We start from the raw sequence: 23,955 nt of genomic DNA, 5'->3' as shown, positions 1-23,955 counted from the left end.
AGAGAGAGAGAGAGAGAAAAAATGTATATAAAGAAAAAATCTGTCACGGAAACAGCAATTGGAAACCTGTGATCTGTGCACGTTCCAAAGTACAAAGTAATCATTCTTTTTTTGTAATTCACCAATGAAATGTGACTAGCCAAAGACACCAACACTCTACGAAACCAATGTCTGCGATCCTTCAACTCAGCGGTAGCCCCTTTTCTTCTCGACAAGAGCCTGGAACCGAGTAAAAAATTTCCAAGGTTCAAGTCAAGTTTATCATGACAATGCAATACGGGGATAAGCGAAAAATATTGAATCACGTCTTCCCTACGAGACCAAGGCATGTTTAAGTTCATTTGTTGGTCTCTTTAATTTGGGGACGTGACAAAATGCACTTATCTCATTGGAAACCCTTAGAAATTGGAACACGTTTGAGAAATCCTATTTTCGAATCTAACTGTCAGTTATGTTTATATTAAACAGGGACGTATACAATATTTGTGGTGTAAGTATTGCAGCTGATATTAAGAACAATAAATTAAAGTTTACATCAGTGTCTAGACATCATCAGCAGTTGGTATATTTCCTTTCTTTTTTACCGCATATAGTACTAAATTAAAAGACGAAATGTTGAATCAAAGGGTTCTATCGTACAACTTTTATTCTGATTTAAACAAAAGTACAAATGGTACAAATTAAAAGATACATATTTAAGGGGATTTTGGATCTTATAAACATGCGCCAAAGCCCAGTAAATCAAAAGAATCGAATCAAGAAGGACAAGAAAGGTCGGTCTAGGTTTCTTGTCGGTAGATATTGCAGCGGATATGCGAAGTTATATTTTAGGCAGTCATCTACCATCTCAGTCATAAAAGCAAAGTCATCATGAAACAAAATGTTAATATTTTGATTGACTTTTCTTTGACACACAACTTGGACTTCTGGCTTAGTATAAAGTGAGTCGTCCCTGCCTGTACAGTCACCAACAGAGCGTAAGTAAGTTGTACCAAAAGTCCCTACGTGTTATGTAATATATTTTTCAGGCAACGTTTATTTGAAGGAATGCTCAGGAGAGATCACTGATTCCGTGACAGCGGAAGGTTAACCTCTGCAAAACGAGTTGTTTTAGCGAGAGATGCTTTTATGGGATAAAGTGCTGGGTGGCTAATCGGTAGAAACTTTCACACGAATTTCTGAAATAAGCCCAAGGATTAACTTGAAAGCACCTAATTCATGTTTCAAGGCTGAGGCGAATTAAAAATATGAAATTATAAACCTCGTCCCGATTTCGCCAAGCCTACTGTTGTCCTTTTGAATACTTGATAAAGTGGAATAAGCCAGCAAAGCGAAGAGTCTTTCGGCACCCATGGTGTGTTCGAGTCACGCAGTCGAGGTTTATGGTGCGAATTGGAACAAAACGTTAGCGTTAGTTTAATCAGTCCGTTTTCCAAATAGCTGTTCTTGTTCCGGAGGCATTGACTTTGCCCGTGAGAAGGGAAAATAATAAATGTAACCGGAATGAAGCTTTGTGCAATGGTTTTCTATCACTCCTGTATCAACTTAGTAATCCGTAAATGAACATATGACTAGTTTAATAGGGCCGGCTCCGAGCGTTCATCTACATTCATATACAACAACAAGATCTTTTCGGATTATAAAAAGCTTGACCTGCTTTTGAATTTCTTTCTCTAAGTTAATGGAAGCATCCGCTATTAAGCTTGCTTTTCGCCGGATAAGGCGCTCAGCCTGCAATCCTGATGTGTGCTGCTTTTTCTCGTCTGAAAATATTTATTTAGTATCGTGTTTAGCTGGTGTTTTGTTTGCCCAAGCCACGATTTATAATCGTTAGTGGAGGGATTTTCACAACTTCTCCCGAGCAAGCCACGAAGGACGAACGCGGTTTGTCACCAGTTTCAGGACTCATTGTCATGCCAAGGTAAATTTGAGCTTCATCTTATTTTTCTGTTCACTGTTGGCGCAATACCCACGCGATATTTGCTTTGCGTGTCGTAAATGTTTATACTGTTGTTTGCTTTGCGTCGAAACAGAAGGCAAATATCACAGGGTTGTTTCCTAGACTGTATCTTTAATCGCTTAATTTTAGCCAGCGCGCCGGCCATAGAAGCAGCGAAGATCAATCACCTCTCTCTCTCTTGCATATAAAGACCTTGAACGGCATTCAAACTACACCAAAATAATTTATTCAGCATCAATATATTTACATGATTTTGACAGGAGTGGTGAACCCGACTGCTGATTAATTGAGTTATAGTATATCACGGTTTTGCTGGCGACCTTGGCTTCACATCTCGTTGCTAGTTGTGCTATATTACTCAGTTTGTGGTCCCCGTGTTAAATATTTAAGCTTTAAGTGTTTTTGTAAAATTCATGGCACATGTCAACCATGTCAGGTGGTTTTAAAAGCGCGAGAGACAAAAAATAAATCTGTCTGCTTCGATTTTGACATCTTCGCAGCGTGTCTCGGAAGCAAGTTCTTCACAGGAACAGAAGACTTCAGCCCTACACAGACTTTCTGGCGCGTAACCTGTTATATTCTCGTTTGTCATACATACAAAATAGGACTTTGATGGACATATCGCGCCACTTCACTCACTAATTGCGGCTATACCTGACATGTCTTCTGACGCAAATGGATCGAGAAACCACTTTGTTACGAAAGAAAATGGAAGTTGCTCTTCAGGGCTTCATATTCGCCGTCCAAAATCTTGCTTTCAAGATTTCAATTTCTGAAAACTGATCCAGCGCGTGTTTTTGGCGCCTTTTTATTTAGCGCATAATTATTGCCACATATTCAGTTCCCACACCAAACTCGCGTGTCAAAAGAAACACCAGTACAGTAATATTAATTTTACGACAAGGACAACCGATTTTTCTCCGCCGAGAATGATTTCATTTACGTCAATTAATCACTTGTCCGCGAATTACAATTTTTGCGCTCTATCAAATTATTCGCTGGTTCATATTTTCTTTATTTTTGTAAATATAATTATGTATTTTTTTGAGAAATTTAAGCTTTGATGATTATTTTGATGAAAATAAAAGGCAAACGTGAGTAGGGTCGCTGTAGAGCTAATGGAAGTGGAAACAGGCTCTTGAACAAAGTAAAAAGGAAAATGTGGCGTAAATGGTTGTCATGAACTTTACAAAACGAAAGCTGCAAATTTATCCGCGAGATTTGTACGAGAACATGTCAAAGCTGCCAAGTGTTAAAGAAACTTGTTGGAAATTTTGGAACAATTATAATGAAGATCCTTAGCCTTGTTTCCTTAAAACGCCCCAAGGTGAAACACTGTCGATAGGTTGTCCATCATAACAAATCTCGCTTTTGTATTATTGGACGAGTTACTAAACTTTACCGCCCCCCTCATCAAAATACAATACGAACTGTCAGAGCGACTGCACTTTAGCATGACCGGCCGTTGTCAAAAGTAGACATGGTATATTTTGATGTAAATCAGCCCCGTGAATGATAACTTGACCACGTGCACTCTTATCTAATGGGAGATATAAGCCATGAAAGATACACCTATGATCAGTAGCGTGCGGTACGTTTCCGGTAACAGACGTAAACGCCAGAGCAAAGCAACCACGGTTCTCAAGTTTTTGGCTGTTAAGAGCCTTCAGCGTGCAAAACCCGACATTAAACTCTGAGCGTATTGCAGCCGGTGGGCTTTTCGCGACATGAAACGTGAAATTAATTTCGCGAGAGCTTTACCCGCGTAGAAAGCTGTGCTGCGACGCTGGATCGAGGACGGAGAAACAGCTAGGGTAAACACAGCGAACAATCATTTGCGGATTAGGCGATTACTGCGAGGTCTTGCTGTGTTTGGTCAAGGTAGGATGGCTTCAGATTTTCTAATGTGTAAACTCAATTTGGAAGCAGCGCGAAGAAAGTGAGTTTGTGGTTTTCGGTATTTTTGTTGAAATGGACCATACGACGGTGAAAAGCGATTTGCAACACGCACGCTACTGTGCTGTTTTTCTTCAAGAGCCCTTGCGTGCTTTCGCGAAGCTGTTCAAATTCGGTAGACGCTAAGCCGTTAAACTATTTGCTATTCTTCATATTTCAATACTTATTGTTCGATAATGTCTAGAAAACTCTGCGCCAGGGCTGAGCAAGTTTGGAGGAAGTTTCGAAATTATCAAGGTGCGCGAGACAAGCTTGTGTCATGCATGTCTCAATGTTTTGTTGCTAAAGCGAATGAGATCGAACTGCGAAACTCCGTGACCTTCTTTCGACACAGGCTAGCAACCCGATCTTATTTATAGTATTTCGCCACCGATGATTTGCTGTGTTTTGGCGAATGATTGAATCAGGAAAGAAAAGCCAGCTCCGCCTCAAAGTTGTTTATCTCACCCGGCCGTGTAGTTTGCATAAAATTTACCTTCAAAATTTCGTAATCCATTCAAACATTTTAATTATTGCAACGATTTTAAGTGGAGGCAAAAGATGCATTTTAATCAAGAAATCGACCAAGCCGACGATAGGAACGCGAAATTAGCTTCGGTTTGTGTGTGTTCATGAACTGTAAAGCGAGGGAGGGTACGTTTATTGCTAATTTTTACGGATGTTTTTGGAAGGCTTCCATTTGTTGAGACAAAACTGTAATAGTTCTGTTGACGTCGATTGTCACGGCTCGCAGCCAACCATCATGATAAAGATTGACATCTTCAATGCATCCCTACACGTGTCTCATTGGAAACCCAAACAAGGGGGCGTATTCGGGAGGGAAATGTATTGTCACAACGTAATTACTGTAAAAACAGAATATTCAATTAGGAAATTTGTCAGCACCAAACGATGGCAAAAACGGATTGTACAATTGCATTAATTTTGAGCTGCTTTCGCGTCCTTGGCAACAAAATTCAAGCTATTGGACCTGTAAAAATCGCCCATTTCTTGTCAAGCGATGGTCTATTACAACAGCGATTCACACCCGACGCTGCCAGATGTGTGAAAAACGACTTGCTAGAAAGCTTAAATTTGCATACGGACTGGAAAAGCGATATCTTAATGTATGTAAATGATAAGATGGAGGGGGATTGTGGTCGCGTTTTGTCGATATCAGCTGCATCAAAATCAAAGTTATTATTTTATTTTGTTAGCTAACATAACAATCTACTAATCTGTTCGACAAACGTAGACGAAAGAAGTTAAATCCGTTAAGTAAACATTGTAAGCCGGCAGGAGGTAAATGGAAGTAACAAGACATAGCTTGCTTTGCGACCTCCCCGCGCGCCTTGAACAATGCGATATAAAATTATTCGAAGACGTTTAACATTACTCCAACCGGTTCCTACGTTTTAGTTTGCGTGCGTTTATGTTCTTTGGCCATCTGTTTAACGCTAGAGCTTCTATGGAGCAAATTAGCAATCTCTTATTGGCCCCGAGTTTGTCATTGTTTGGCCCACAAAGGCCAACAACAGGCCTGAATGCTAATTGAATATTACAGCACAATGTAACAATATAATTGTGGACAATTAAGTATATGTCTTAAATGGTTTAGGCAAAACGTTGACTCCCAACGGTGTGCGGGCACATATCACATGAAGATTTAAGTGGAGTCCGCATGCTCTTAGCTCAATCCATTCCTGTCAATTTCAGGACAACAAACATTCCATGAAGAGGAAAGAGCGATGGAAACATGGTCGATTCTTCTATGTGGTCTCCTGATTGCCTCTGGGGTTCTTTCATCGGCAACCGATGGTAAGCATATCCGCTTTCAACAGTTCATCTATCAGCCTTTCGAGTCGCGTTTTGGTCGCTTTTTATAACGCTGCAAAGCGTTTTAAAATGCAGTGGAATTCTGGCAGTGCAAACAGAGCTACACAGAGCAAGATTCAAGTGTTCTTGAGAACAGCGTTCGCATCGCTACTTAATTGCCGTGGGAAGCAACTAATTCTCAATTTTGTGATAGTCGACAAAAGAGCGTTTAAACTGTAGTTAATGTAAATTATCTTTTTCCGACCGCAACGTAAACACATAACAGACATGTCATATAACGGCAGTCCTGCGAGAAGAAAGTAACAAACAACAAAAATCTAGAAAGCTTGCATTTTAGGACTGTATAACTCTTTATTATTTTTATTTTTCAGATATTAAAGATTTTGGAAAGAAGCCTCTGAAAGGTCTTGTTGTGGATTTATCTCCCGCATCATTGGACATTCTTGGTGGTAATGTCACATTGTACTTTCATTTCCCCAGCAATTTTTCAGGATTTTCGAACTCTCGAACACTCAGTGTCCTTGTGTACGATGACAACATTGTAAAGAGACGTCATATAGAAAATGTTGTACTGGATCGCCGCGAAATTTCCGTGATTCTGCCTTGCGAAATATTTGACCACCCAGTCGTGTACAGGTTCAAGTATCGTATTTCGGACAGTCGGTTTGAGGCGTTTATCTCGCAGACGCTGACTCTGAAGTGGGGAGAAATCCGCCTCCAGACACCCACAAACCACACCGCCTTAACCCGCTTTGGCTCTTTATGGATTCGGCACAATCGAAAATGTCTACCCAAGAACCGCGACGAACTTAATCTCTATTACATCAAAGGCCACGAGAAGATCTTTGTGACCCGAAAATACATTCGTAAACTGTCCAATGGCAGGCAAAGAAAGCCCGAAGGGTCATGGATTCGGATGGGATTCCGGTGCGAGGTGTTCGACACTCAGGGAATCTACCGTTTTGAGTACCAGACTGGGTTCGAAAATCTAACACTAGCTAAAAGTGAATCAATCCACGTTTATTGGGGTCAACAAACTCTGTCTACCCCGACCAGCACCATATTTCCATGCACAAATTCGTTTATGATTTCATACGCACAGCCGCGTTGCCAGAATGTCAGAACTCACGATGCTATAGTCATGGGGGACAGATACTCCGAGAAACCTACTGCGCAAAAACCCGTGGAAAATGACCACGACGTGGCATTTTTTCCATGCTCGTTGTTCAAGGATTATGTCAAAGAATACTGCTTTCATTACGTCACGAAATCTAGTCTGACGAAGAGTACAGTAAGAGTCACCTCGCTGTGTCTGCCCTCGCATCCCCCAGGTAAGTGAGCGGTGATGTTATCAGCGATAAAACTACAGTTATTCAGTGCGAACCCCTGACCCCTGTAATGAGGTGGAATGTTGTCAAATGTGTATTTTCTGTTGGCAAATATAGCGATGTTAATGGTTTATCTTTGCGCCAGGATTTGTTTTTCTCTAAGTGTGCACTCTGTTTTCTAAGCCAGCGCGTTGAATTGCCGTTTGTTTTTCAGTGCGAGTTTGGTCTTCGAAAACAGTCCTTAGGTAGAAAGGCGTTAAATTCTCATTACCACCTTGTCAGTTCCGAAGACGTTTTCTGCAATACGAACTGTGAAAATGCCAAGTATTTGAGGTCCCGGCACTTTTTTTCGTTACATCTAAGAGGCGCTTTTGTTGTAGGTAGGTGAATTACAGCTGTTTGCTGTCGCGGCGATCAGGGATGTGAAAATTAAATTACAAAATGGTTTTAGAGAGCAAACCAATGTTTACGAATCAAGTTATTAACAATTTTCTGGACAGAATATTGATTTCCGGAGTCCATTCATTCGGTCGAGTTGTGTTTGAGGCTTTGAGTACAGCAGGACCCAGTTTGTGCTTGGTGCATAGTGTTAATTGAAAACAAATGATGTGAGAATTAAATACGAAGGAAAGAAATTGAAGTGAGGCGTCGATGATCTATTAAGCGCCAATTAGCACCATTGTATGACTCGACTCCGAAAAGCTGTTAATTTCTTCGCTTCATAATGGAAATTGCTCGACAGGAAAGTTTGCTGATAATTGATTCGATTCATTTCCATGGAAAAGAAAAGCTTTTAACAGACGTTGCACATCCAATGACAAGTATCAATGGGAACTAGGGAGATTCTTCCTTTGTTTTTGTTCACAAAAGACAAATCAACCTGGCCGGGCTATTGAATCGAGTGGCCATGGCTAGTTTTGGCAAAAATAAAACACGGCAGAAGTCTGGAACAATAGGTGTCCCAAATATTGACTCAACATTCAATTACGTCCCCCGCGATGAGTCGAAAACAGCAGCTCTCCATCGTTGGCAAGCAAACAACGTGGCTCAAAAGTAAACTAAGTTAAAAATAGGAAAGGAAATTGAGCAGAGCAATTATCGAATGTTCTAGCTCTTTGTAAATGAAAAACAAAATAATAGCAACACCGGACGCGAAACCAGAAGTACCACTTGAGAAGAAAACGCTTGGCTTTCGCTGCTTTGTCAATCACTTTCTCTTAGCTTCGTTGGATCGAAATGATAAATGGTCAAAAGATACTAAGCGGTTTTGTTTTGTTTTCACCATCCAGTCAACTTGGGACGTTCAAGAGATGCTATTGGTTTCACCTTTGCCTGAACCAGTTCAATTTTTTCGGTCAACAGGAAATTCATGTTGGGGTACGGATAAACGGGGCGCATATTTCATTGTTGTCTTTCCGGACATTTATCGGTCAGGTTCGGGGAAATAATCCGACTAAGAATGTGCAGATTAAAGTCGATCTTTTGCCCCATTTCAGAACGTGACATGCAGAACCATCACATCTAAACACATCAGTTCTGTCATTTTTATCACTATTTTATCCTTTGAGGACTTAGACCTGAGGCAACTCTTTTATAGTGGGACATAGTGCCTGATTCACGCTAAATGTCTATAACGTCAAATAATTGAGAATTTTCTCTTTCTTTTGTGAAATTTAATCCACTTGGACCAAACCACCTTCCTTGAAGTGCCATTGTTTTTTTGCGGTTGGTTCATAATTCCCGTTTTTTAGTTTCTCCGTTTTAACAACGACAAACATTTCCTTTCAGTGTGGCTTATGAGAAGCCTGCGTTTTGCTAGCTTTTATTGCTTTTCCTGTTTTCTTTTATATAGCCATCGTTTCACGCTGATAGTGGTATTTTTGTCAAGGCTGTCGTTTGTGGTTCTCGCTAGAGTCTCATGATGTTGACCTTATTGACGCAGACTGATCTAATTAAGGTTTTTTTTTCATTGATTGCAAGCCATTGTCTTGACAAAGAGCTGTGTTATAAAGCACCGAAAATGGTGAAGGCCTCTCACTGTTTTCAGACAAAAAAATAGGACGAAGACATGGAGTGTTTATGTTACGGTATTGCCCGCAGACAGCCACGAAGGGAGGTGATTCATCTCTGTCACATTTTATTTCCGGTATTGAATGTGTATTAGCAACTGAAGTACGATCGAGCATAGCTTTGAGAAGAGAAAGAAACGCAACTATTAAGTCTACTGTAGTTGATGTAGCAGTCACAAAATGGATATCTTAGAAAATCACACCGATTTTGCCAAATCCCAGCTAATGTAATATTGTAGTGTCGTTCGTGTGTGTAACCAGTGACCATTAGCTACTTTAACGACCTTTTAAACCTTAAGTGTCTCATGGACTCTAACGCATGATTTAATAAGGTAACAGTACGGGAATTATGTCAAATTCCTTTTCTAAAAAATACAGGAAAAGTTCGTGTTTAATATTGGTGGTCACATTTAAAGCTTTTAGTAGACTGTGGCAGAGTTATTAATGGCAGTAAATGCTATCAGTTTGTGACACGACCTTTAACTGGCCGCAAAATCGTCCCAGGGATTCCCGCCAAAACGTGTTCGTACATAATGTGATTGTCGCTTATTCTTATTTCTCGAGCTTGTGCAAAGAAGAAAGGCGGGAAGAGATTATCTGGGAGTACAATCTGAATAAATATTGACACTTCTGCTTGCTGTGGTAAACGTCTTGTGCTCTCGTTTACTATATTTAGAGCATTGCTTTCAACATGACAAATTGCCGGAATTTTAACCGACATTAAGCTTTAAGTAGAGTGTATATTTTTGTTTCCTTCCTATTCTACGCACTTTGGTAACAACTTTGAAGTGTTAAAAGCTATAGGGCTGACAGTATGGGCTGCATACCTTCCTATTCTTGAAGAAGTGGTTGAGCATTAGTGCCCTGGGCGTGGTTGGGTTTTTGAATAATAGGATTATACTAAACCAAACAAAATGCAAAATTTAAAATGCGGTCAGTGCAAGTTATTTTACCATTTCGTTTTGTATACGACGCGGAAAATTTGAAGTGTAAGATAGCTTTTCGAATACACATTTAAATTATTCGTTGTGCATTTTTCATGAAGGACTTCTTTTCTTGTTGTGGTGCCACATCACCTGGAAGACAATACACCAAAGAACTGTAAAATATGAAGTAAGAACGTGAGATTTAAGAGCCATTAATCCTGATAGACGCGATAAGGAGCTTAGGAAAAACAGTGTCCATATAGTGTTGCGTAGCAAACATACCACGATAATCTCTCTGCTTTATGTGCGAAGAATATTCGTTTACCAGTAAAACACCACTATCGGAAGTATTGCATAAGTGGAAAAGTACAACGGAAGTGAAATATATTGGCTTTTTCACTATCGTAGTAGAGCTTTCAAATTTTGGTCAGTTCCTAAGTTTCATTAAACATCGTTTATTCCAGTTTGAACATCATATGGTGCTGTATAGTATCATGGCTGTACCACGTTGCTTTAACCTTAACGTCTGTTGGATAAAGTCTGAGAAAACCCTATATTTAAAGCTATGGGGTAGTCCAATTCGTGTGGTAACATCGTGTTTGTTTGTAGTATTTTTTTCCCCTTTGATATTTCATTATTTCCGTTCGTTAACCACTCTGTGCAGGAAAAGTTTTACCGAAGGAAAGAAGAGACAATGTTATCAGACGGTGAAATGCAGTGTTCAATCATTAAAAAAAAATTAACTTTGTCATTCCACAGAATAAGTAAAAGAGCCCTTTACGAGGTTCGACAAGAGGAGAAAAGTTCAGTATTACGTACACTCTTGGTATCTGGAACATTACCAGTTCAGTTTGCCCTTAAGATAGAGACTTCGAGTATGGAATCACGTTCGAGAAGTTAAGAATGGAACTGAATGTAAAATTCAGCAGTTAGGGTAAACAAGTTTGGAATGAAACATCACAATTCTAGTTCTGCAACAATCGCAAATATCACAAATGTATTTAATATCGAAAGGCCGATATCATAACTGAATGTTTATATCTTGTCAAAGTTAGCTTTACTTCAAGAATTGCCGAACTCGAAAAGGGCTCCCACAATAATTTAACCCTGGTACGGGAAAGCAAGCAGTTGTATTTCGTGAAAAAGAGCTCGTCGTCTTAGGAGATTCCTCGTTGCTACTTTTAACTAAACAGACCAGAGTGGTCTTCGTCAAAAATGGCACCAAACACGAATATTTCGTAGCCAAGTCTTTGATTTGTATTCTTAATCCAACAACGTCAAGGCTAAAATCTAATTTATCGTTAAAACTTTTGAGAGAGCTAGGAAAGAAAACAAAAATCCCTATTTTTTTTTTCTTTATAGGCAACTTTATACCATCAGTAGGTTATGCGCTACATACAGTTTTCCTATTTATAAGTATGGCTGTTTCAGAATCCAAAATTGCTCAAAACTAAATTTTCAAGCTTCTAAAGCAAGTAGCTTTTTGTGCTGTCACGAGCACAGTCACGCCATCTCAATTGATAATCACGTGTATTGCGTGAGTTTTAATCTTCGCGAATGCAATTTCTTTGATCGCATGATATGAGAAACAGTCTCGAAGGTTATGTAATCCACATTGGGCAAAGGACATTTACAAAAGCTTTCAATCCTCTTAAGAGAGGCGTAAAGAACCGGAAGGACGACTTTGTTAAAGCTATTTTTGGGTTTAAAAATCGTTAAGGATACTTAAGGCGAGACAGTATGGCGCCTACATCGGGAGCCAATATTTTACTTTTGTTTTCATTAAATACACAGTTCGCTTTGAAATCACTGCCATGTTGAAATAATTCCTCAAACGTTTGTCATGTTTCATTTGAAATTTTCTTCCGTAGCAAAAACTGAGCGACCTTTTTTCCCTCCAGTCGCCGATGGTTCCTTGATAGCTTCGTCGTAACTTTCTTTTAGCTATTATTTGCAGTAAATATATATAAAAGCACTCAGAATAGCTGATAAATTAGCACTTTGCTAAGCCACAATAATGTGAGCCATGAAGTGGTTTTCTCAGATAGTACAAAAGCTTTTAGGCGAACGTAAGATTTATACATGATTAATATTACTGGTCAGATCTGTGGACGATATCTACGATTTAATCAGTTAATATAAAAGAAAATAGAAAGCAGCCCGGCCAAGGCAAAACTAGGGATATCTTTTAATCGGTTTTAATCTGCCGCGGCGCAAAACAAAACGCCACTGGTACTGATTCAGAAAGACTTAATACGAAGCAAATGTGGCGCTAATAGACATTGAAAGCGCTTGTTAGACCCTATTAGGCATTCACTTAACGCAGCAGTTTCGAAAGTGATTAACATAAGTTTTAGTCAACGTGTGACTTAATATTTCTCTTTTGTTCTCCATGTTACTGGAAAAATTAAATATCGAACGTAGCTCACACTGGTTTTCCTGAGTGAGTTGTATATCCGAAGTTCTATGTTACTCGAAGTTCATGATAAAACAGATCAAAAAAGCTAGGCAAATTGTCCTTAAATTGACTGTTAGGATACACTATTTAAGGACTGTTTTGAGATACAATGATTTGTATATAGTCCAAAACCTCCCAAGGTTTTTTAATTGTCTTATATTGCGTATTGTTTTGAGTAATAATATATATTTTTAGTGAAACGTAACGAAGGCCACCCTAAGCCTAGCGATGCGGTGGACGTTGTAATATTATAATGATTGAAATATTTTACGCAATAATTATTCCATTAACTTTGATGAAGAAATGCTTATGCTTTGGCCCGCTGCAATCTCAATTAACTGAATTGCATTGCTTTATTCAGGAATGAGTTTCATCAAAGCATAAAACACTGCTGCAATCAAAGGAAAAAAAAAAAAGGCGAGACGAATCGACTTTCCCGTTGTCAAGATTTGAAGGCTGAATAATTTTTCAGTCTTTTGTTGGTCGTACGCCTGAAAAACAGCAATATTCATTTTCCATGGAAACGATTAAAATATTGTGACATACCGAAAACATTAATGGCCCGTTGAGAAGGAAATATTATGTAAAAAAATTGATAAGCCCCAACTTGGCGTTTTCGTTTAATCATCCGGAGCTGCAAAAGGTGGCAAGCGTTCTTCACGGTAGACGCTTCGGCGCCTTATGATTAATGACAAATATAGTCTGCTTTCAGTTTGTGCCTTTCGTTTAGTGCGGTTAACCACGAGGCCACTTGACTATTAGCACAAATCAATACGTGCCCGCCTTAATAAAAACAGCACGTACATAGGTTGGGTTATTGTAAACAAGAAACACGAAACTGGCAGTCTCACAAAGCCTGCTTTCAAGTGCCACTCTTACCTAATTCTATTTACAATGGTCCCACGCAAAGCTGACTTTGACAAGTTTAGATTATCCAACCGGAAAATGACAGCTTAAAAAAGAAAATGTCTTTCCTGTTTTGGCAGGCACCTCGAATTATGACGGTTGGAGTTCTTGGTCGTCTTGGGGACTGTGTTCTAGCTCTTGTGGACAGGGAAAACAACATCGGTATCGCTTCTGTACAAGCGTGAGCACGTCTGTGGACAAGGAGTCAACATGTGCAGGGAAGGCGCTCATGTCAAGATCATGCGCACTTAATCCCTGTCCAGGTATAAAAAAAGATTTGCTTTGATTTGCATGCCTAGGTTCAACAACTGCCTTTTCTTGATTTAATCGCACATTTTACTTTCGAATGGTGGTTAAATTTTCCAAAAAAAAAAAAAACACATTATTTACTGTCAGGCCCATACCCGAATTAGTTTAGAATTTTTGTTCTCCCTTCAACCAAACTGAAAGCTGCAAATTCTTCCTTCATCTCTCCTGTCCTACAATTAGACATAACCAGGCTAAAGGCTAAGTCGAAAACCTAATGGTTCATTTAGCCTCGAGTCTCATTCAAACAAGATTATAACAGTTACCTCATGTAAAACATATCACCTATACTGAATAAACTAAAATGTTACAGTATTCATTTTTTTATGGACTCTCCTGAGACTTTACCAAACTGGGACATAGCTGGGTAATAATATTTTTGCAAACTTTTGTAAATTCAGTTCTCTAACTGTGTTTATGACATGGCCTGCAGTTTCAGGGTCAGCGTGCTCTTGTGGATGCCGCTTAACAGAACCGCACGGGATGATCACGTCATCACCGCAGCTGTTCCCCCGCCCGGGTCGCTCCAGCTGCACCTGGGTGATTACCTTACCTCAGGGCCACAGGGTGCATTTATGGTTTGACGCCTTGAAGATGGACGGTGACTCCATCATTGTACGAGATGGGAACGACTCGAGCGCGCCCAAAATAACCATAATAAAGAGCGATGATTACAAAGAATCTATAGTTTCGTCTGGGAACAATATGTACTTGTTTTACAAGCACAACGGACATTGGACCAATGGAACACGGAGAGGCTTCACGGCCTCGTACAAGACAGAAAGTAGGACTGAAAGTAAGTGACACAACACATGTGTTAGACAGCGTCCACTTCACGCCGGAGAATTTGGAAACGCAGCTTTTCGAAAATGCTCTTCAAACCGGAGGAATTTGAAGACGCCGGCTCTGCGTTTTCGTGTGGACGGAAAACATTTTGAAAACGGAGCTTTTCGAAAACGATGACGTCACGATAATCATGTGATTTCCCTTTCCTCAAACACAAATCCAAAATGAGCGGTGATTGTTGCGTTTTCAAACTTCTCCGGTGTAATGTGGACGGGGCCTCTTGAAAACAAGTGTTTAACCGCCTGAAACGTCTCACCTCATACCTCTTACCAGATTTCGAGAGAAAAACCTTCTGTCAGCAGTCTATCTATGTATTTCATTTTTAAGACAAGAGTATTAATTTCTGTCACTTATCGTCATCAACCTTTTTTTTTTATGTCAGGGTTTAATGTTTTAAATTTGATCGTAGTATGCTGGCACAAAATTGTTCGTCACTTAGACATTTTTTTTCGTGTCAGTCTTATAAATTTTGCGACAATTATGAATTCACCTGGAGCCACACGTAGTTTTTGCCTAGGAATACTAGAGAATGCTTTTAATCTCTTCTACGCACATATGAACTTTTTTTTTCCTGTTTCTGGTAACATTCTCGTTTTGTTCTCGGCAGAAAGCGAAGCGGTCGCTGTGGTCCAAAGAAAGACATTAGGAAAATCTGAGCTGACTTTCCTTGGTGTGTTTGTGTTCGCTGTACTTGTTTTTGCGGTTCTTCTGTTCATCGTGTTCACCAAATTACGTCGGCATCACAAACTCCTTCCTCCCTCCTCCGGCGGCAGCTCAAGCACGTCAGAGTCCACGCTAAGATCCACGGGAACCTCGTCTCCTCTCGATGACGAGGCTTCTAGCAGCGAACCGTTAAAGAACGTTCACAAGCAAAGAACTAAAAGCGATCGAAGAAGATCGTCGCATAGAAAAAGACCTCGAAGGACAGAATTTCTTTGCGACGCGGATCGCGTCCCTCGTTGCACTTGTGGGGAGATTTCCGAGCTGGATTCTGTGTCTGGAAGTAACTCTGCTAGCGATTTCTCGCCTGTCAAGGTGACTAACACTGTCGAGAGAGTACTGGTAAGGAATAACGTAGAGTGTGACTGTCCAGATTGCCTCAGATACGAGAGGTACGCTGTTCCGGGATGCGCAGAGTTTCGAGCCCCCGAGAAAAAATATTACGGAGATTGGATGTTGACGGAAATGCCTGCGGAAACACCTTGCTACACAGATCAGCGTATTTATAGAGATACATGTAAAGGTTTTGTGTAAATAGTGTTTATAGTCTTACTACAAATCATGTTTGATTCAGTGAAGTACTCAGTCGACAGGTTGTTTGGTTAGGTTTCCCAGGTTACTGAACGTACGTTCTCTCATGCAATCAAGTGCAAATCAATTTGGATTCTGGCGTCTTCCTGATTGTCCTCTTAAATGGAATTGGTTTATTTTAATCTTTCCTTGGCTTTGGAACGATTTTTTATCGGATAGTCAAAAGGTGTAAGAGGCGAGAGGTAAGATTTTGTCTTTGCCTCGAAAGAACCATTCATCCGAGCGACATCTTTTGTCACTGAGTACTTTGCTGAACAACAAGGACACTGTGTATAGTGAGGTAGAGTTGGAAAGAGAAATGCGTCCGATGTATAGTTTTTAACTTTCAAAACTATTGCGAATGTTAGGTTTAAGTTTGATTTCCTAGGTTTGAGGCCTTGTTTGAATAGACTTGTTGGTCATGAAGGCGTTACGTAAAAAAAGATATGATAATATATTGTAATACTAATTTTAACTCTCCAAAGAGGCAGAGAAATTAATTCTAAGAGTACAGCCGAAGGTTGCAAACCTGTTTTATTCATTCAGTTTTCGAGTACACCGTTAGACATTTATGCAACTTTCGCCGGGTTTTTTGTGACTGAACACGCATTAGTTTAAACGATTTATGTTAAGAATGTTCGTTTTACTTGACTTCCGCTGAAACAGTTTTTCAAGTCTATTCTACTGTACTAATTGATTTTACAATTCTAATAAGTCTATAAGTAACTAATTTTGTTTGCTTTTCACAATTTCGCACGAGGGAAGATTTCGAATTTACTCGCAAATTTGCCTTTGCAAACGTATTACTACTCGTAGCGAGAACTTTGGTAACAAACAAGAACCTCCGAAAGAGAAAGTTTTCTTAGTAATTCATATAAAGAACGAAAGTAATTTCACCGTATAAAGATCATGAAAATTTGATGTTTCTAGTTCTTCATGAATTGTAAAATCTCTCAGTAGAGTCACTCGTACCCTAACAAACTATACACAAGGTAACCGTAGTAACGCGTTAAACCCTAGTTTAACAATGAAAATACATCGAAGCCATATATTTGTAGTATAAAGTTTTGTAAAGCAATTTTAGAGCCCTGATAGTAGGGCGAGACTAAATTAAGATACTTTTGGACAGAAAAGGATATATTGTACTATTAAAAGGTAATTACTATTTATTGAATCAAAAAAACGGGGACAAAATCCTTTAAAGTACTAAGTTTGGGACTTTGGACAAAGCCACGGTAGTTTTTAGTCTAAAACACGGATTTATATGATAAATAACAAATAGAAAAAAAAAGTTCAGATCTGTAGTGGTTTGTTTGATCAGTTACAGCTATGCACATTACGCGCCCCCCTTTTTGTGTGAAAGAAAATGTTGATATTCATTCGCCAGATTATTTAGTATACCTCTTACTTACTACGGGGCACTGTGATTGGCTCATTTAGGGGGCCGTATTCTACTGTACGCGTACAGCTCGTTACATTTGAAACTGTTTCCAAACTCGTCAAACACACACACAGAGATAAAAGAAATATCTTACTACCTTCGTCTTCCCGGTTCCACTGAAAGTTACGGATCTTCGATTTATGGCCCGCACTTTTCGCGCTTGGGCCATAAATTCGTAGGGGAAACACTTGGTCTACAACTTACAGTGCGAACCTCGAACTCGGTTTGTTGGTCCAAAATATTCGCCGAGCAAATCATTTGTCTCCAGAGAAACATTTTTCCTCTCCATCAAGACAGCCGTATGTTTGCGGACGCGCGTGGTCTTGGAGCGAAAACCCTGGAGCGAGTGTTGGCCACGCAGGAACAGGCGGATCTGGGGACGAGAATATCAGAAACGCGGGAAAACGTTACTTCGTTACCAGGCCCTGGGGCTCTGTCTTGTCCGGAATAGTCTCAGATCTTCAAATGGATTCCGCCCGAATTAAACGTTCAAGGCAATACGTGACATTATGTTTAACTGCTGGAAACAAACTATATATTTTTTGAAATGCTTTTAAATGAATTAATGACCGAACCAAAACCTTGAATTAATTCTCCACCAATTTTACTCAGCTGATGTTAATTTGCAAACACAATATACAGTCTTTAATTTATAAAAATAATAAATATTAAACGAGTTTCCCTCATGATAAAACGCTCCTTTGGAGTAACATCTCAAACACTCGAGACAGTGTTTCATCCTCTCCTTATGGTCTTTAAAATCTGATGAGGTAATTGAAAATGCAACCCAGCCGCGGCGGGGTATTTTTGACAAATATCTAGGTATTCGAAAATGCGATGAAACACGCACTCGATTATTTTATACACATTCGCAACCGAAACTTGAATTTAGTTGTAACTTGATGAATTTTTAATGATTTTGAGACGGATATTAATTGGATCCCTGATCGATATATTAGGAAAGATCGAGTCAGTGGATTTATAGCTTTCGGAAATAAAGCTGGTCATCAGTTGAATTTAACTACCTTCTAGAAAATGTCAAAACAATCCTTTCAGTTACTTCTATGTGAGGTCGTCTTAAATGACAAAAAAAGACTGACGTTTACGAAAGACATGTCAAAAATGGTTGTTTTAATTTGCTCACAAATATAGAAATATTAAAAACATTTGGCAGGGCTGAGGAAGCAACTTGAACATTTTCGTTCATATATTGACAATTTAATAATTGATTACCACACCAGCAAATATTCGACTACAATTAATAATCAAACGTGCGGTGTAAGAAAGGCTGAATATTTTAGCTTCGTAGTGTTTTCCACTTAAACACCCGGCCCTGGGGCTTTTTATTCAGTTGGTGGCAGAATTATGTATTGTTTCAGTGCAACTCTTTGAATCACACACGAAAGCCGATTCTTGCACACAATTTCGCTCTCGAAAGAAGGTAAGTTGCGTTAACAACAATTGCTGATATCAATTCTTATTTGAACCTCAGTTTACTTCTTTAGGAGCTCAGTCGTCTTGAAAGTACGTACTGGGTAAAGATGTTTGTACCAGCACACTGGTGTACTTAAAACAACTTCTTTCAACATTGAGCGATAGAGGCGACCAGACCGAACAATATTTAAAGATTTTCAAAGGCTTCAATTTATTTTTGTGAAACATATATTTTCTATCTGTTTTCAGCAGATTTTATGAAAACGCTGCAGTAAAGAACAGGACAATTATTAGTAATTATTGTTCGATCGAAGGAGTATACTTCGATATTCACTGAACCCTGAATGTGTTTTTCTCGTCTTTGTTTAATACATGGTTTACGAAATGACTCAGTCCTCCAGACTATCATATTTATAAATTAGCGTCTTCAACAAAAGAATTAATCTTTTTGTAAAATGCAGTTTCAGCAAGTACCATTAGTATCCTTTATTTGCGTCGCCTATTCTAATTCCTTACATATACATACAAACATACATACATACATAATTTATTTGGCAAAGCAGGTTGGGGAACTGACAAGACAATAAGTCCTGATGTGGACCTACACTATCTAAAATGATTAATTAATATACACTTAAATATTAAATGATAATGGATGAAACAAATAATGATAGCTGAAATGGATAGGTATTCAAAAGTCAACATTTAAAATATTAAAAACGTTAAAAATATTTAAAGTCGACAGGTTTGTTGGAAATGCTGCGGGATGCTTTTTTAATATATGTACACTTTTTTAATTCTACCACGCAAAACGAATTACTGTTCAAACAACAGTTCTACCGGCTGCATCGGTTCAGGACGCTTTAGCAAACTCAGCTGCCGTCCTAGTAACCGACCCAGGCCCATTCTCGGTCAATTTAATGGGTAAAACGCCAACTAACTTTGCCTTTTCCAACTTGTATTAGAATTCAGAAGTTGAATCATATCAGCACAAAAACACATATTCCACTTTTTACCATAACTGTAGAGATTCTCGAATGGATAATGGATAATCGGCATTGCTTTTGTTTGTAAAGAAGATTTTTCAGGCAGCAAAATTTTGATGTCAGGTGAGCTCTGTCTTTCCCATGATGAGTCACGTGCTAGTTATAAACTCAAAATCGAAGATCAACGCACAGTTTAAATTGATTTAACGTCCGTGTTTCCCTCAAGCTCTTTGTTTGCAATCTTCACATCCGGAATCTCTCACCCCTCCTGCGTTTGTAATTTTCTGGTGTTAGCGATTGCTCCTTCCAAAATACACTACCAATCATGCCATCAGATGAGACAGTTCTCAAATACCGGCTGGATGTCTTGCCTTCGCTGGACCTTGTCAGATTTTAAACAGAGGACGTAAAACCTATAGTCACTTGTACTGAGGTGAAGACAGATACCCTTTACTTACCCAGTCTGAGGTCCGTACTGCAAGTTACGGACTGAGTTTTTTCCAAATCGATTTAAGGCCAAAGCCCGAAGTGCGTGGGCCATAAATCGAAGGGAAAAATCGAGGATCATCATCAATTCTTAAGCATTCACGAGAAAGTCAATGTCAAACCTCGTAAGAATGCTTAAAAGCGTGTCTTATTGTGTTTTGAACTGACACGAAACATCCGTTTTTGTTAAAATATGGGTAGCTTCAAATATAATATTGTCTCGCGTGGTCAGCTTGAGAGTTTAAGTCTCGATAAGATCTTCTTACCTTTATTCAAGATATTAACATGCTATGAGGTTTTTTTGGTAACTTTATTTTTGCCATTAATGCTCAAATGTTCACTGGAAACTATCAAGTCTTTAGAATGCCTTAACTATAACATGGGGCGTTTTTCATCCTGTAGAATTTTACGTGGGACGTAAAAACTTATGCATAAATTCTAAATGTGTTAGTTTAATGTGTTAGTTTAATGAAGAAAAGTCCTGGCATTAGAGTAAACACAGTCCTACAAGTCAAACATAGCAAGAATCATTTTAATTTACATTTAAACACTGCCACTTGCATTGAGGAGTGTTGCTTTACTGCACTATTTTCTTCATACGGCTTAGGTTGATTCTTGGCTTATTCGGCCTTACAAAACTTTGCTAATGAAGAAATTATACTTGATTATTTGGATGAAAACAAAGTTTTATAAATTTATTATTACAATGATTTTTTCTTCTCTGCAAGATGTTATATTTGTAAATATGCTAAGGAGAAAATCGAAAACAAAAATTGTACTTTTTTTGTACAGGTGTAAGGAAGATTTTCCCTTGGAAAGTAACATGTCTCCCCTCTGTAGAAAACTGACATATTTTAGCTGTGAAATTAAAAATGATGACTTAAATTGGACAAAATATACACTACAAAAGCAACGCTGTCCCGTTGAATCCCAAGATGCCTCGGGTGAGAACACAGCATTTCTTGTTGTTTCCAATAAATTGACCAGTTCTTCTCAAATGAACACATGATTTCCGCATAATCAAGTAGTGAGAACGTAAGCATACAATAAGATCATTTAACAAGAAAGGGAAAGAATTAGGCCTGGGACAAGAAGATAATGGCTTAAATAAATCAGTTCCTGTTGAGATTTCTTTCTTCAAGAGCTTTAAGGGCTTAATTCACAGCACACAATGTAACCCAGGCTTCTTTCATTAGAAAACATCTCCAAAAGCAATTATCGCTTTTGGAAGTGATTTTAGTGCAATTAATGCTTTCTTATGGTCGTTGCGTTAATGCTTTATCAACCTTATTATTATTCAAAGCTGCCCGTAAAACTTATTTTATGAATTCCTGCTGAAAGCGAGCGGAACACTTCGTGGTAAGAGTTTGTTGTTTTTGAATTCCAGATTTAAATAACTTACTATATAATGAAAAGGTTCTCCGTTTTGTCGCCTGAAATAATGTCCAGAAATACACAAAAAACAGAACATGTCGCTAGTCATTTTGATTTACACTCACCGGCTAAATCTCGGCGTGATTTGGTGTAAACTTATGACAAAAACTGTGATTTTAAGCCAGAGAATGTCAGTTAAACTAAATGGTGCCTGCCTGCTTTAACATTCAGTGTTAATAGGAGATTCACAATTGATACACAATGATTTTTCTCCGTTTGTTAGAACTACTCTTTAAAAGCATATACTATACTGAACAAATACTTTTGATTTTGTTCTGCTTAGAATTCACAAAATTCAGCACCGTGAAAGTTAATCCTCTGTCAATTGTATGTTTTGCCGCTAACTTTATGAAACTAACCGAGGGAAGTACTAAGCATCGTTAGATTAACCCTTAGTCTGTACCAAAGGAAACAAAAAAGAACAATGCTTTGTCATTGTGACCAAGGGAGGGCGGAATATATCTTTGTAGAATTGACAAGAACAAAACATTATTCAAAGGCTTAGATATTTCTTGATACATTGACTACACACCAAAAAACATCGGTGCACATAAAGAATATATTCTTGTGGAACCTTTCTATTTCATTGAACAAAACCTTTTATTGGTTATTTTGCATCAAAACAGGAAACTCAGCTGAATCAACATCGAGCGGCACTTTTTTCATTTGGCGACAAAGTGCAAATTGTTAGCTGCAGGCAGATTTATTTTTTAATCAAAATTTTAAATGTATGGGCCATTACTGTTATTCCCACTGGCTGTTTATTTCTCGTTGTCAGAAAATACGATTCAGCGTACATTTGCACGCAAAACAGCGGCGTTCTGTTTTAGAAATTTACACTCGTGAAATAAGCCGCCAATAGCTGGCATGATGGCGGTGCAGATTGGGGAAGTAAATAACTCTAAATGGAAGTGCGATATTTCTGATGTCAGGACTCGTTAACTGACCGCCGGCTAGACCCGGCAAGACATGATCAAAGGAAACGTGTTCTTCAGTCCACTCAGCGCTACATTGTAACCTCGGACAGTTACACTGATTTAATTGGAAATAAAATGACTGGAAAGATTCAGGGATTTAATACAATTGATTGTGAGTGGGCGAATATTTTCGACGAGCGAGAGGAACACAGTAGTGAACTAGATTTTCACACTTTTCAGACATTTTCACACGAATGTGTATAACCCTTATCCTAGGTTTCAGTGAAGCTTTATTTATATCAAATTGTTACAAAACTCTATCTAGGAATTCTGTTTTCATTTGAAAACCGAAAATGCTATACTCTTCGTGTTGTGCATTATAGCGAATTTGTGTTTGTTAGATGCTCGTCATAGGCGGACAATAAAAAAGGAGTTTAAGTTCAGTCGGTTTGTTACGTTTTAATCATTTGCCAATATGTGTCACCTGCTATACCTGCAGTTTTGTTTTCTAACATTAACATCATATACGCGAGGCAAATTTGAAAAAGAAAAACAAAACTTGCATGGTCCGGTTTTTTCTAAGAATTTTTATTCAGGACCCGTATTGCGAATGAAAACCAAGAGGTAAACCATAATTAACACTAACGTGTAAAAGTCATTTTTTTGGTAAACAAAAAAATATCTTAAAATGCAACACAAGATTACCACATAACACTAAATTGGGTTTACAAAGGAAGAACAGTGGAGAATTTGAGCAAATTATTTTAAAGGAGCTCAGTCACGGTTTGCACGTATTGAAAAGTTTAGCCTCAATTTTTCAAATTCGTCGTTTGTAATCCGTGTTAATCTTCTCCATCCTTAGCCATCCTTGTTCCTTTATGGTTTATCATTATGTCTTTAGTGTTATTTTATCTTATCAAACCGTTATTTTCAGGTTTCCTACCATTTAAAGGTAATTTTGTTTGCGGCCAAAATAACTCAAAATACCGTGGCTGAGCCCCTTTAAAAGACTCAGTTCTTGGCGTTCTCCACTGAAGTTAAAACTAAATCAGTTAGCTATATTACAGGCGAAAAAATATAATTGTTTCACAAATTGACCAAAATTATATATCTTTCTGCCCGATCGAAGGAGAAATAATGGTTGCAATTTTGACACCCAGTCTTCCCTGAGGCTTCCCCTTTGTGAAGATCTTTTCCCATTCCTTACATCGTCATCTGTGATTCATTAATTTCTTTTTACTATCTTATATCTTGACCTTGGAAAGTCAGCTATGTATAAAGAAAACTTGATAAAATTGCTTTCAAGCCTAAAATTATTAACAAAGACTATCGATCGGGCAAAATGATTGAATGAAGGGTTGCAATGCATTAAGTCAAATTGGTGGATTGAAAAAGAT

General features: G+C 38.6%; 1 protein-coding gene across 2 annotated transcripts; it reads left to right on the top strand.

Moving 5' to 3' along the window:
• Window positions 1–660: 660 nt before the first annotated feature.
• LOC145497176 (uncharacterized) lies at window positions 661–18,075 on the top strand. 2 transcript variants are annotated; one of them, XM_081476982.1, is made up of 6 exons: window positions 661–1,921; window positions 5,612–5,713; window positions 6,103–7,062; window positions 13,499–13,681; window positions 14,158–14,520; window positions 15,178–18,075. In XM_081476982.1, the coding sequence occupies exons 2-6, from the start codon at window positions 5,644–5,646 to the stop codon at window positions 15,822–15,824; spliced, it is 2,223 nt and encodes a 740-aa protein (XP_081333108.1). In that variant the 5' UTR covers window positions 661–1,921; window positions 5,612–5,643; the 3' UTR covers window positions 15,825–18,075. The 2 variants fall into 2 exon arrangements, with proteins under 2 accessions (XP_081333108.1, XP_081333107.1); XM_081476981.1 differs by lacking the exon at window positions 661–1,921 and adding an exon at window positions 1,936–3,841 and having other exon boundaries at window positions 15,178–18,074.
• Window positions 18,076–23,955: the final 5,880 nt, after the last annotated feature.

Source organism: Orbicella franksi, chromosome 9 (assembly GCF_964199315.1).
Source record: "Orbicella franksi chromosome 9, jaOrbFran1.1, whole genome shotgun sequence".
NCBI classification, from domain to species: Eukaryota; Metazoa; Cnidaria; class Anthozoa; order Scleractinia; family Merulinidae; genus Orbicella; species Orbicella franksi.
This window is presented reverse-complemented; position numbering and strand designations above follow the sequence as displayed.